The sequence below is a fragment of the Microcebus murinus genome, chromosome 10 (genome assembly GCF_040939455.1).
Source record: "Microcebus murinus isolate Inina chromosome 10, M.murinus_Inina_mat1.0, whole genome shotgun sequence".
In the NCBI taxonomy this organism is placed as follows: domain Eukaryota; kingdom Metazoa; phylum Chordata; class Mammalia; order Primates; family Cheirogaleidae; genus Microcebus; species Microcebus murinus.
In genome coordinates this window covers 51,053,506-51,065,785 of record NC_134113.1, presented here as the reverse complement: position 1 = coordinate 51,065,785, position 12,280 = coordinate 51,053,506, and the positions used below count along the sequence as shown (strand labels likewise).

The 12,280-nt window shown below is 39.6% G+C and overlaps 1 protein-coding gene across 3 annotated transcripts in view; it reads right to left on the bottom strand.

The window, feature by feature from the left end:
- The window catches only part of ANO6 (anoctamin 6), a 185,252-nt gene that overhangs the window by 55,700 nt on the left and 117,272 nt on the right, over positions 1-12,280 (bottom strand). For all 3 annotated transcript variants that reach the window (XM_012748410.2, XM_012748487.3, XM_012748617.3), the window contains 4 exons: positions 9,369-9,434; positions 8,116-8,403; positions 7,787-7,900; positions 5,694-5,809 (listed from right to left, as the gene is read on the bottom strand). In XM_012748410.2, the coding sequence (XP_012603864.1) occupies positions 5,694-5,809; positions 7,787-7,900; positions 8,116-8,403; positions 9,369-9,434 (584 nt within the window). The remainder of the gene's footprint in view (positions 1-5,693; positions 5,810-7,786; positions 7,901-8,115; positions 8,404-9,368; positions 9,435-12,280) is intronic.

The following is a 12,280-nucleotide window of genomic DNA, read 5'->3' as shown; positions in this document are numbered from 1 at the left end:
TCTCCAAAAGATTGTTCTTAACATGCATGGAACAAATGAACAGGAACAATCTGCTCAAAGTTACTTAGTTTTACCTAAGTAGGGAGCTTCCTTGGAGGAAAGGTAACATAAATCACAAAGACAGTTGACCCTTGAACAACATAAGTTTGAACTGCATGGGTCCATTTATACACACATGTATTTTTTTTCAATAAAAGTTATACCGGGTGTGGCTTCCTCCTCTGTCTCCCTTCTACCTCCTCTGGCACCCCTGAGACAGCAAGACCAAGGGATGAAGACTTTCATAGGATGACCCACTTCTACTTGGTGGACAGTCAATATATTTTCTCTTCCAATATGATTTTCTTAATTAGCATTTTCTTTTTTCTAGCTTACTTCACTGTAAGAATACAGTATATAATACATATAACATGCAAAATATGTGTTAACTGATTGTTATTGGTAAGGCTTCCGGTCAACGGTAGGCTATTGAAAGTTAAGTTTTTGGGAAGTCAAAGTTATACATGTGTTTTCAAAACCCCTGTGTTGTTTAAGGGTCAATTGTAATAATAATTAAAAAAACTAGTAATAATACTAAGCTATAGCGGAATCTCTCTGACCAAAATTTTTGCAAAACTCATTGTAAGAATGGGAGAATGCAAGACGGATACGATTCAGGAATCCACTACCCTAAACTCCTTATATCTAGCACTTCTATTTTTTCTAAGTTTTAAACATTGATTAATGGTATGTTCTGGGGTAATATGGAAGAGGCCAGGTAGGTACGAATAGAAGAGGGCTGGTTGAGTAAGAAACAGTGCCAGAATTGTTCCTGAAAGGGAGGCCAAATACAGTTGGCGGAAAGAAAGCATTTAGGGATGAGAAGGAAACAATGAAGTGATATTTAGGTGACAGCTGTTGCTGATATTTTCCTAGACCGATTCACTCCTGCCTAAGTCTTGGAACCTGTAGAAGATTTACTCAGCCCTGAGCCTACATGAGGCTTTAGACTCAGTGTGGAGCTGGGCCTGACTCCCTGGGCTTAGCCTAGTGGAGACTCAGCTCTGAACACCACCTGGAGTCCTGGGAGACTTCCCACAGCCACAGCCGGGGCTGGACCAGCTCCAGAGCTCACAGTGCTGGGCACAGGCCACTTCCACAGGCAAAAGGAAAGGCAGAGACGGAGATGGGAGGAACAAAGAGTGCTTATTTTCTTGTGATTGCAGCTTTGTTATCTGGCTTATGGATGTCAGGCAAATGGTAGGCTCAGGACAGAGCCTGGGGGAAAAAAATGCCTAGCGACAGGTTTGAGACGGCTTGGCCTCTTTTCTATTATGCTTTCTGGAATACGTTCTCCTCAGTCATCCATTCTGGAAATGCCATCTTTAAAACTGGAAAGAATCTTGGAAGTTGCCTGCTCCAACCTCCCAACAGTAAAAATATCCTGCTGCATTTAGAGAGCTGGTCAGGTAGTCTCTGTTCCGATATTTACAGGAACAGGGAGTTAGTTCACTGCTTTCTAAGGCATCCCTGTTACAATGTAGGCAAGGTCAGAAAAAATTTCAAATCTTAAATGGCAACCTGTCTCTTCATTCTTGCAGAAATGCTGGGAATAATGAGGATGCAGTCATGTGATCCCTCCGGTCACTGGCTCTCTCTGCCAAAAACATCTCAACTCTTAACGTTAATTTTTTTTTTTTTAAAGTCAGCTTTGATTTTTTATTTAACCAAAGGTGTAAGTATGTCATCATTAAATAGTCAAATAGCTCTAGAAGGCTGAATATAAAAAGGAGCAGGCCCCAAACACCTCTCCTGTTTCCTGCTGCTCAGAATCAGCCACTTTCAACTCTTATAGCTGATTCTTTGGATATTTACTTCCGTATCTCTAAATACTTTGTGTGAAGTGCTGCTCATTGATTTTTCAGTTTTGTGTATCACCTATTGACTTTCTACTCTGGAAGATGAGGATTACAAGCTTTCAACCCCCTGCCTCACCTACACATCCATATCTCTATTCCCATTCTCTTGACAGTTACATTATAATTTTTGGTTAGGTCAATACCGTTGCTTTACATTATTATGATAGCTGAATCAAGTCACCTGCCATGATTACCTTCTCCTTCCTGATTTCCTTGGAGTTAATAATTGTCTTGATGGCTCAATGCTTAGTTTTCTGTGTACTTATCAGCCATTCAAGCCCAGACTCAACCATGACATATAACTTCCACAGTACATTCAAACCATGAGGCAGTCTATCAGTTTCAACTCCTTGAATAAATCCCTTTAGACACCCCCCTCCAACCTGGATCAATGACTCTCCAGCCCTGCCACAGAGCTGTCGCCTGGGACTTCTCTGCCCTTCTCTCGCGCATTGGGATTCTCTGCTAAATCTCAGGTCCTCCTCTTCCTTGGTGGCGCACCTCCTCCATTACCTTGCACATCTGAATTGTGGAAACTCCTCACACTTGACAGTTCAGCCAAATATGGAACTGTAAGTTGGAAAAAAATCACTTCCCTCAGAGCTCTGAAGTTATCGTTCTCTTTTCTTCTAGTTTGCGGTGTTGTCATTGAGAAGTACAATGCTATTCCAAGTCTCGATCCTTCATATCATTTTCTTTCCATTTTGCTTTCTGGAGGCTTGCAGGACCTTCTCTTTGTTGCCAGTGTTCTGAGATGTCATGTTACGGTGATGCTGTGGCTCTAGGCGGGGTACTCAGAGGCTCTTTCCATCTGGAGACTCATGCCAGTTAGCTCTTCAGATACCTCTCTGGAAGTACTTCTCAGATTTCTTTCCTATATTTTCTCTGTTCTGGTTTCTGACACTCCTATTATTTATACCCCCTGGACTGAACTTCTAATTTTTATCTTTTCTGCCTTTTATTTTCTCTCTCTTTATATTTATTGTTCTATGCGCTGCATACTTTCTTCAACTTCATTTTCTTATACTGGGGTTTTTCTGTTTTCCCACATTATTAATTTCTAAGAGCTACATTTCATTCTCACAATGATCTTTTTTAATAGAGTCATGTCCTCATCTTATAGATACCATATCTTCTTTTATCACTTTGAGGGTAAAAATGGGAGTTTTGGGGGAAGCTTTTTTGTTCCTGGTCAAAGTCTGTTTCCTACGGGTTGCTCTTTCTAGTTTATTTGGTTTGCTTCTTGGAAAAGAGCTCATTTTTCCCTCTGGCAATCTCTGGGAATTAGGGATGAAGGTTTAATAGCCTGGATGCTCAAGGGGTTACTAGTGGGAAGCAAGGAAGGGCAGGAACATGTGGACCAGGGACAGGGGATAGTTAAATGCATTTCCCTTAGCAAAATACATTTAAAATAGTGGGGAAATTGTTGTCTTTACCAAAGGTGGGGAAAAACCACATAAAGAATGATTAAGAATCCATCAAACCCACCACCCTGCCATCAGATGTTGCCAGGTTTAACATAAAAGGAAATTAAATAAAATCGAAACTTCACATGAATGTCAACCTCAAATATTTACATATGTACAAACATCCTCTTTTAAAATCTTACTCTACAGGGTAACCAGAGTTAATGAAAGTGCCTCTTCATGATTGTAATCTAGTTAATAAAAATGAAAAAGGAGGGAATTAAGAGTATAACCAAATTAAATAATGAAATGAAATCCCTCATGAAATGAAGAGTCTAAGTAATGATCATTGATGGCTGTTATCATCACAAAAAAGAGAGACAACTGTATAATAAGTACCTTCTCATAGAAGTACTTAACTCTACATATCAAGTATTCTTATACAAAATCAAACTTCCATCTGATCAAGATTCTAGATGAGGATCAAATTAGGTACCACAAATAAAAATATTAATTAGCTAAAGCAAATACAGAGGAACATGTTTAACAACACTGCAGGAGAGAATAAAATCTGCAAAATAGAGAATGCAAGGAATTCTTGCAACAATTGCAAGGAAAACAAGAAACAAATAGTGCAACACAGAGTGGAAGAAATTTGAGAGATTATACTAATTATAACATCTGGACCTTGTTTGGAGCCTGATTTGAACCAAAAAGTACAAAGTGTTTTTTTTGTTTGTTTTTTGCACAATCAGGGAAATCTGAATACTAATTATTTGATGACATTAAGGAACTGTTCCTTTTTATAAAAGGGTATCCTGATCATATTTAGAAGAGACCTTGTCATTTAACAAATAGATGCTAATAAAATGATATTTGAGGTTGCTTCAAAATGATGCAGTGGAGGGAGGAGGGAAGAGGTGGGAATAAATGTGAAACAAGATTGGCTATGAGTTTGTACTTTTTGGAGTTTGGTGACAGATTCTGAATGTAGGCTTGCTATATTATTCTCTCTACTTTTATATACATTTGAAATTTTCCATAATAAATATAAAACAGAACAAACCATTAGCATGTTTTAAAACTCTCACCTTTGAGGTCAACTAGTTTTCCCGAGCAGGTGGGCACCTGCGTGAGGCACTGAGATGCCACAGAAAGAACAGGCACATGGCCCCAGGCAGACGTAAGGATCATGTGACTCTCCTCCCCTTCTCACCCTCCACATCCAATCCATAGACAAGTCCTGTCAACTCGACTCCAAAGATACGTTCCAAATCTGCTCCCACAATCTCTTCCCTGGCCCACTATCATCACAAAAAAGAAAATAGCCTCCTATCTGGTCTTTCTGCTTCCTGTGCCCCCTATAAAACACTCTCCAACAAGACAAAATTACTTAAATGCTTAAAATATTACAACTGCTTCTCAGTGCACTTAAAATCTAAATGACTGTGTGTGCCCCCCGTTAGCCCTCTAACTTCATGTCTTATCATTCTCTTTCTCATTAGCACTGGTCTCCCTTCAGTATTTCCTCAAACTTGCCAGGTGTACTTGTGCCTCAGCGCCACAGCACAGGCTACCCCCGGCCCTGGAATGAGTCTTCCAAGTCTTCAAAGTACCAGCTCCTTTTCACTATCGGGTTTCGGCTCAAATGTCACCTACTCAGAGATAACTTACTCAACTCACTTCCCCACTCTGCCCTTCCACCTTAACTCTGTTATTTTCTTCATTGCCGGCAGAAATTCTGCTTGTTATTCTCATGTTTTCTGTTTGTTGGTTGTTCTTGGCCTATCTCTTACCAGCAGCCAGTATCCTTGGCCTTTGCCCAAATAAGGTAAGCTTCTGGGGGCAGCTTTGACAAGACAAACCCTGAGTGCTAGTCTGTATACCTTGTTAGATACAATGAAACAGGAAAAGGGTGGAAATGTGTGTCTTACCATACAACATAATAACCTACACCTAAAGTTTACTTCTGTGTAATAAAGTGGATCTTTGTTTCCAGTTCCTGGGAGGTAACCTCTAAACCCTTGGGATCCCTTGAGAGATAGGAGTGCCTTTTCAATCATGGCAGGCCTCTGGGACCAGCCCTGATAGTTTATGCCAGTGAGGTGACGCATGGTGGGACCCTAGATTGTCTGTGCTGATGATGGGGCTGGCCATGCCAGAAAGAAGTACCATGGGATTAGACAACTGGAGCTTTGAGCCGCATGAGCAATGATTCAATTAACCATGCCTAACTAATGAAGCCACAGTGAAACTCTGGACAATGACGCTCAGTGCTCTGGGTGAGCTTCCCTGGGTGGCAACAGTCCTTGTCACACTGTCACACTTAGATCCCCTGAGGGCAACCCCTGAGTGCTTCCCACCCGAAATCTTCTCTACAACAACTCACCTGATAAGATCCAAGGGCTGCTTTTTGTATATGCTTCGAGGATGCGCCCACTCCCTGTACAGAAGGTACCTTTCGTTAGGGCAGCTGGGATCCTCCGATCGATGGCGGAATTTGCACTGTGAAGCAGAAGGAAACACCTGAGTATCAGTCATGTTTTCACAAATCTGTTTATTAAATACGGTACTAATACTTGATAGGCGTTTGTGAATAAGGGGCCCCGAGCTTGCCGGAAGGGATGGAAATAACAGCTGATTTTCGTGATTCTCAACCAGGGTTGTAACTATTAATATCTCCCTTGGGGGTCATTTGCCAATGTGGGTGGGGATGAATGCTTGGATGTTACAATCCTAGGGGCACTGTAGGTTCTTGGCGGGAGCCTCAGAGAGGCTTAATGCCCTACAAGTGGGGTAGTCCTGAACAATGAGAAATCGGGCCACCTAAGTGCCAAAATCACCCCCCTGAAGAAACACCTCAGAGCCCAGCCCCATCCTTGGACAATGGGGAAGCAGGGCCTGAGCCGGTCAGCAGCAGGGTCAGTTCTACAACCCAGGCTTCTTTGCCTCCAGTCCAGCAGCTATTTTGTGATAACATGCAGAAAACAAACAAAGAAGCTTGACATCATGTTACATACTTAGCTTATTCAAGAAACAAAACCTCCTGCCTCTGCTTAAATTCAATTGCCCTTTTTCCTGCCTATTTTCCTTCTTCCTATACTAGAATCAGATTATCATCCAGTCAAACCTTAGCATGGGCCCTGACCTCCACCCACATCCCTTCCAAATGCCAAATGGGATCATTCTTTAGCCTGGATCTGGGATTACTGCACTTAGAAGAGGCTAAGTAGAAAAGACCGGGGCACAGGCAAATGTCAATTGAATACTATGAATATTCATGGCAGCTATCCGCAAGTATCCCCAAAGTTCATGTCATGCTATAATTGCTAATTTTGCTGGGGCACAAACATAAAATACAAGGACTGTCAGGCTGGAGCTCAGCATCTGCTTCTCCACGGAGCTCCCTGTTCTCTACTTACCCATGTGCATCAAATAGCTGTTTGGTGTCCTACTTTTATTATCCTGTATTGTATGTTTCAATACTGTTTGCATCCACAAATGTACTACACAGTAGCAATTATAATCTCAGTCCTTTTTCAGAGTTTTAGAGATTCATATAAATTGATAGTGAATGTAACAAAGTAACAATGTAATAAAGTATGGTATTTATTTCAATGAGAGAATTTATTTAAACAGCTTTAGACATAATGTTCCTGCATTCATGGAGTCATTAAGGGTCTTGGGTGGTCACATTTAAAAAATTTCATTTCATGAGTAATGTTATCAGCTAGAGAAGTTCTCTTGAATGTGAGGGGCTGCTGTAGTCTCATAATGTAGTCCTTAAAAAAATGCCAACAATTTGGGGTACTGCCACTGTGACAATCCTGGCAGACATCTTTTAAAAAGCCTTGGACTATTCCAGGGCACAGGTTGAAAACAGTATTTCAAATGAGGGGGGAAAGTCTATGTTGCAGAAAATGATAAATGTGAAGGTCTAACATGTGTTTTGCTTGCAAAGAACTAATATTTTCTGTTTGATAACATTTGTCAGTAATTACAAAAATAGCTAACATTCATATGGTACTTATTATACACCAGGGACTAACATTTGACATAGATGAATTTAATTAATCCTCATAACAATTCTATAAGGGAGATACTATTATCATCCCCATTTGACAGATGAAGAAATTAAGGAACAGAGAGACTAGGTAATTTTCACAAAGTCATCCAGGCATTTCAGTCCCAGAAATGCTAATACAGATTAACCACTAATCTGTACTACTTTATACATTAACGGTGGGAGAGACACTGTTCATTCATTAATTCACTCCTTTAAAGTGGATGCCTTCTCCATGCTTGGGGTCCATCTGTGAACAAAACAAGCTGGTTCTTGCCCTAAATGAGCTTATAGACTTGCAGTATTTTATGTTCATTTTAGTGAGGAAGAAACTTAAGGTCAAGGTAGTTAGCCTTTCTTTATTGTCAACACTGGATTGTACATTAAGACGCTTCTTTCATTTTTGCCATTTAACTTACATCATGGAGAGGGAAAGCTGCCTTGTAGATCCCAGAGCTTACAAGTCTGTTAATCCCAAACTTGTTAACATTGTTCATCACTTGATACTTGACCCGAGAGAGGATGAAGTAAACCTAAAAAGATTCCAAAATAGTGTGATTTATATAGTGTAACTAACCAATTCAATCATTGTTTACTACTATAACAGGAATCTGTAGGCATATTTCTTTTCTATGTGGTTTTTTTTTTTTAGCTTTTAAAAACAAAACTAAATCAACCAAACAACTAATTATCCAATAGCAGGTTCCAAATCACTCTGAGAGAGCAACTAAATTTGGTTTAGACTTACAATGCGGCTTCTGGTGGCTGGATTGAAGAAGGTATCTCTATCAACAATGTAAAAATCATTCAACCGGTTCTTCTCAAATGGGGCAGTGAAAAACTCTTGTTCTGGCTTGATGATACTTTCGTCCACACTGAGGAATTTGGTAAACCAATTGAGTCTACCAAAGGCTGAGCCCCGGGTTTTCAGATCATTGGGTTTCAGAGGCAATTTGATGTGCATTATCTCAGCATACGTACATAACACCTCCCACGGCGCATGTACTTTTACAAATACAAGCTTGTCATCCAAAACCTATGTTGGAAGAATAAAAACACAGACCACAAAACCAAACCAACTATTTTCACAATTTTAAAACATAAGATTTTTCTTATGTTGCTAGTAGTTAGGAAAAAAAAAAAAAAAAAAACAAAAAGAAACCCTCCCCACCCACACAGAGTAGACCAGTAAAAGTGGAGATATAATACAAATACATTTGCAAACCATCATAAAAAGATAATTTCTTCATTCAAATCATTAAGAAAGTAATTCAAATTATCATAGTTCTTTCATAAAAGTAATATTTCAAATCAAGAAAAAAAAACTAGTTAATTTGCCCATTACTCCATCCAAATTAGTGACTTAAAATAAAAACACTAGAATATTCATTGCAGTGCTATAGTAATGAAAAAAATTTTAATTTCCTGAGCCTAGAATGGTTTATTGTATATGTGTTCAACATCATGTTATGCAGCCATTAAAAAGACTATACTTTTTAATATAATCAATAGATTATACTTTTTGATATAGAAATTCATTTACTATATATTAAAACATCAAATTATAAAACTGTGTAATGATAATTCCCCTTTTGAAAGGGAAAATATTTATAGTTAAGGGAAAAAAATGTTTAGAAGGAATATAAGGCTATTTCTGGATAAGATACAGATGATTCTTATTTTCCCTATTTTTATATTTTCTAGTTTTTTATCATAAACTATTGTTTGCATAATAAAATTTTTAAAGGATTCTTAAAGGAAGACAATAATCATTCATGCATTCATTATAAAATTATTTGGCTACTAAAAAAGATCTGCCAGCTTCAAGGAGAAAAAGACAATAGGTTTTATTCAATACAGCTTTTGGTTGACTCTCTTTATAGTCTATGACTAAGGCACAGACAGGGCTGCATATTTCCAATGCCATCACAGTATGCCCAGTGCCACACAGGTTCCCAAGAATAGTGGTCAGCCAAGGGAGGAAAAAGGAACAACACTTACTGATCTTGTTGCTTCTAGATGCAGGCCATGACAAATAAGGTTAGATTCATATGCTTGTCTTTTTCTCTGTCAAAAAGAATTAGAATATAGGTTAGGGCTTTGATTTTACCAAAAGCAGAAAAAGGCTTTTTTTCTCAAGAAAAAAATAACAAAAACGAACTAGTTTGGACCCGATGAAGAGATACATCTGCTCCAAATGGAACCGAAGCAATGGGGCAGGTCTGGTTCTGGTGCCTTTTGAGCCCTAGATCCCCGAGAGAGAGCGAGAGAACAAGAGAGCAAGAGCTGCAGAGTGTACCTGGAGTCCCTCAGCACTATGGGAGGCCCTCGGCTGTCCCGGGAGGGGGGGTGGGGGGGGGAGGGGGTGTGGGGGGTGGGGGGTGGGGTGGGGGGTTGGCCATTTGAGGTACATGAAAGTGTCCTGCTTGGCACAATCCCAAGGACTTTTTGGCTCACAAATGTACACAAATGCAGCTTTTTGAGTCCCATTCACTGATGCCATTTTCCAGAACTGAAGATTCCAGATTTTAAAAATTTTATCAGACATTCAAATGGTTCAATCACCAGATGTGTCTATTTCATCCCTGTATGCCTTGACCAAATTCAGTAAAAAGACACAATTTTGGCAAAATTCAAAGGATTTTTTTCTCTCTGCAAGATTGAAATGTTCATGAAGCTAGGACTATCTAAATCCATAAAAATAGGGAACTAATTATTTGATAGTATATCTGTCCATGTTACACGCCCATTGAAAAAGGTGCAGAATATACCGCATTTACTGGTATTAAATTCTAGATGGCTAGGCTTTTGCCAAACTGCCCCTAAAGTTATAAGGAAAGCAAGTACAGGTAGAGACTTGTTTGACCTTTTATAGAATGTTTTGGATGATGAAGCTGTTATCCTGCTTTATGAAATACAGAAAATGAATGGACACAGAGGTTAAGAACACAAGCTCTGCTATAGTTTGTGGGGGTTTTTTGTGTGTATGATTAAGTACAGAGTTTATTTGATCTCAAATCTTGAGGATAGCTCTGCTGTAGTTTGAATGTGTACCCGAAAAAGCATGTGTTGGAAACTTAATCCCCAATGTAACCAGGTTGGGAGGTGAGACCTAATGAGAGGTGATTAGGCCACAGGGCGGAGTTAATAGATTAAAGCCATTATCACAGAATGGGTTCCTTATCTCGGGGTGAATGCATTGCCACAGGAAATGTAATGAAAGTTCTGTTCCCTTTTGTTTGTTTGTTTCTTCTCTCTTGCCCTTTTGCCCTGCCTTGATGCAGTAAGAAGGCCCTCAACAGGTACTGGCCCCCTTGATCTTAGACTTCCCAGCTTCTATCTAGAACTGTGAGCCAATACATTTTTATTCCTTATAAATTAACTCAGTCGATGGTATTCTGTTACAGCAGCAAAATATGGACTAAGACAAACTCTAATCCCAGACTGCCTAAGTTCAAATTCTGGTTCCATTCCTAATCAGCTCTAAGACTCATGACAGCAAACATAAATTCTCTCTGCCTCATTTTCTTCATCTGTGTAATGAACAAAACCTCACTAGTTTCCTTTATTGGTTCTTGAGAGGATATGATTGAAACTGCATAAAGCACATGAACTAGAATTTCCATTTTCAATAGTGATGATATAAGGTAAACTGGACCAACCCTTTCCCTGAAGACAACTGAAAAGGCCAGATGGAATATTTTTCTAAAAATTTCAGCAGTTAACAAGATAGAGAGGAGCTGCTGGGTCCAGCAGTCAGGCCACTTTACCCAGGGGGTGGCACTCATGACTTGTCCCAGTGAAGAGGCAGAGGAGGGGCTGAGGGGCTGTGCTACAGGCAAAACCTGGAACATGGAAAGCTCCTTATACCTGAGAATTAGAAAATGCTGCATGAAAAAGGTCAAAGCTCAAAAGGTGAAAGAATATTCCTGGTATTTGGCTAAATTTGAGTCCAAGTGGGATCCTTGATATACTGTGTGAAAGAAAGCATCAGAAACAGAATATTTCTATATTTTCATTTTTTAATATGTGGTTATATAGTAGTTACAACATGGTAGACATGGTCCTAAGAGCTTTGCAGATATAGCACATTTAACAGCTTGCTACAATTTGAGCATATAACAGAGTAACTTAGAGAAAAAACAGCAAGTGCTATAACTTCCCTAAAAACAAGCAAGCAAATGGCCTAGAAATGTCCCAGCCAGCCAGATGAGAGTGGTAAGAGCTTGAGGTACAGCTTGCCCACTCTGCTCTCAGAAGGTGACTGTCCCCTCTAACTGGTCAACCTCCACCATCTCTGCAACTTGTCCTGGGAAGTTTTTCAGTGCTTTCGACCCCTGACCACCATATTCCCAACTTCAACTTAGGAAGCTGATTCGGATTCACTCTACTACTTACCTAAGCAGTATTTCTTCACTCTACATTCTATCCTTATATTTTGATTCTTACATGGTAGCCCAATCCTTATTCCTGATTACTTCTTTACTATCAGGTAAAGCATTTCGACCCTGCAAACAGCGTTCAACATAGTGTTTGACACAAAGCATAAGCCGGATATGTGTTTATTGAAAGAATATGCTCAATGAGCATTTAATAATCCATTCCACAAACATTTCCTGAGAGCCCACTATTTTCCAGGAAAACTGCAAAGTGCTAAAGAATCAAAGAAGAATTTAAAATAGTCCTCTACAGAGGAACTATAGAGAAAGTCAGTGACCTAAGACTGTCTCCTGACGCTGAATGATTGGCACTGTTTATTCATGTGTTTTGTGGTACTGTACTGGACATCTACCATTCTTCATGGCCACCGAACATTTCAACTACTACCAGAGCCCACATACACTACAGCTGATAAAATGCAGATACTTCTTTTCCCAGACTCCTGTTAAGTTCAGCTATTGGCACATGAGCTA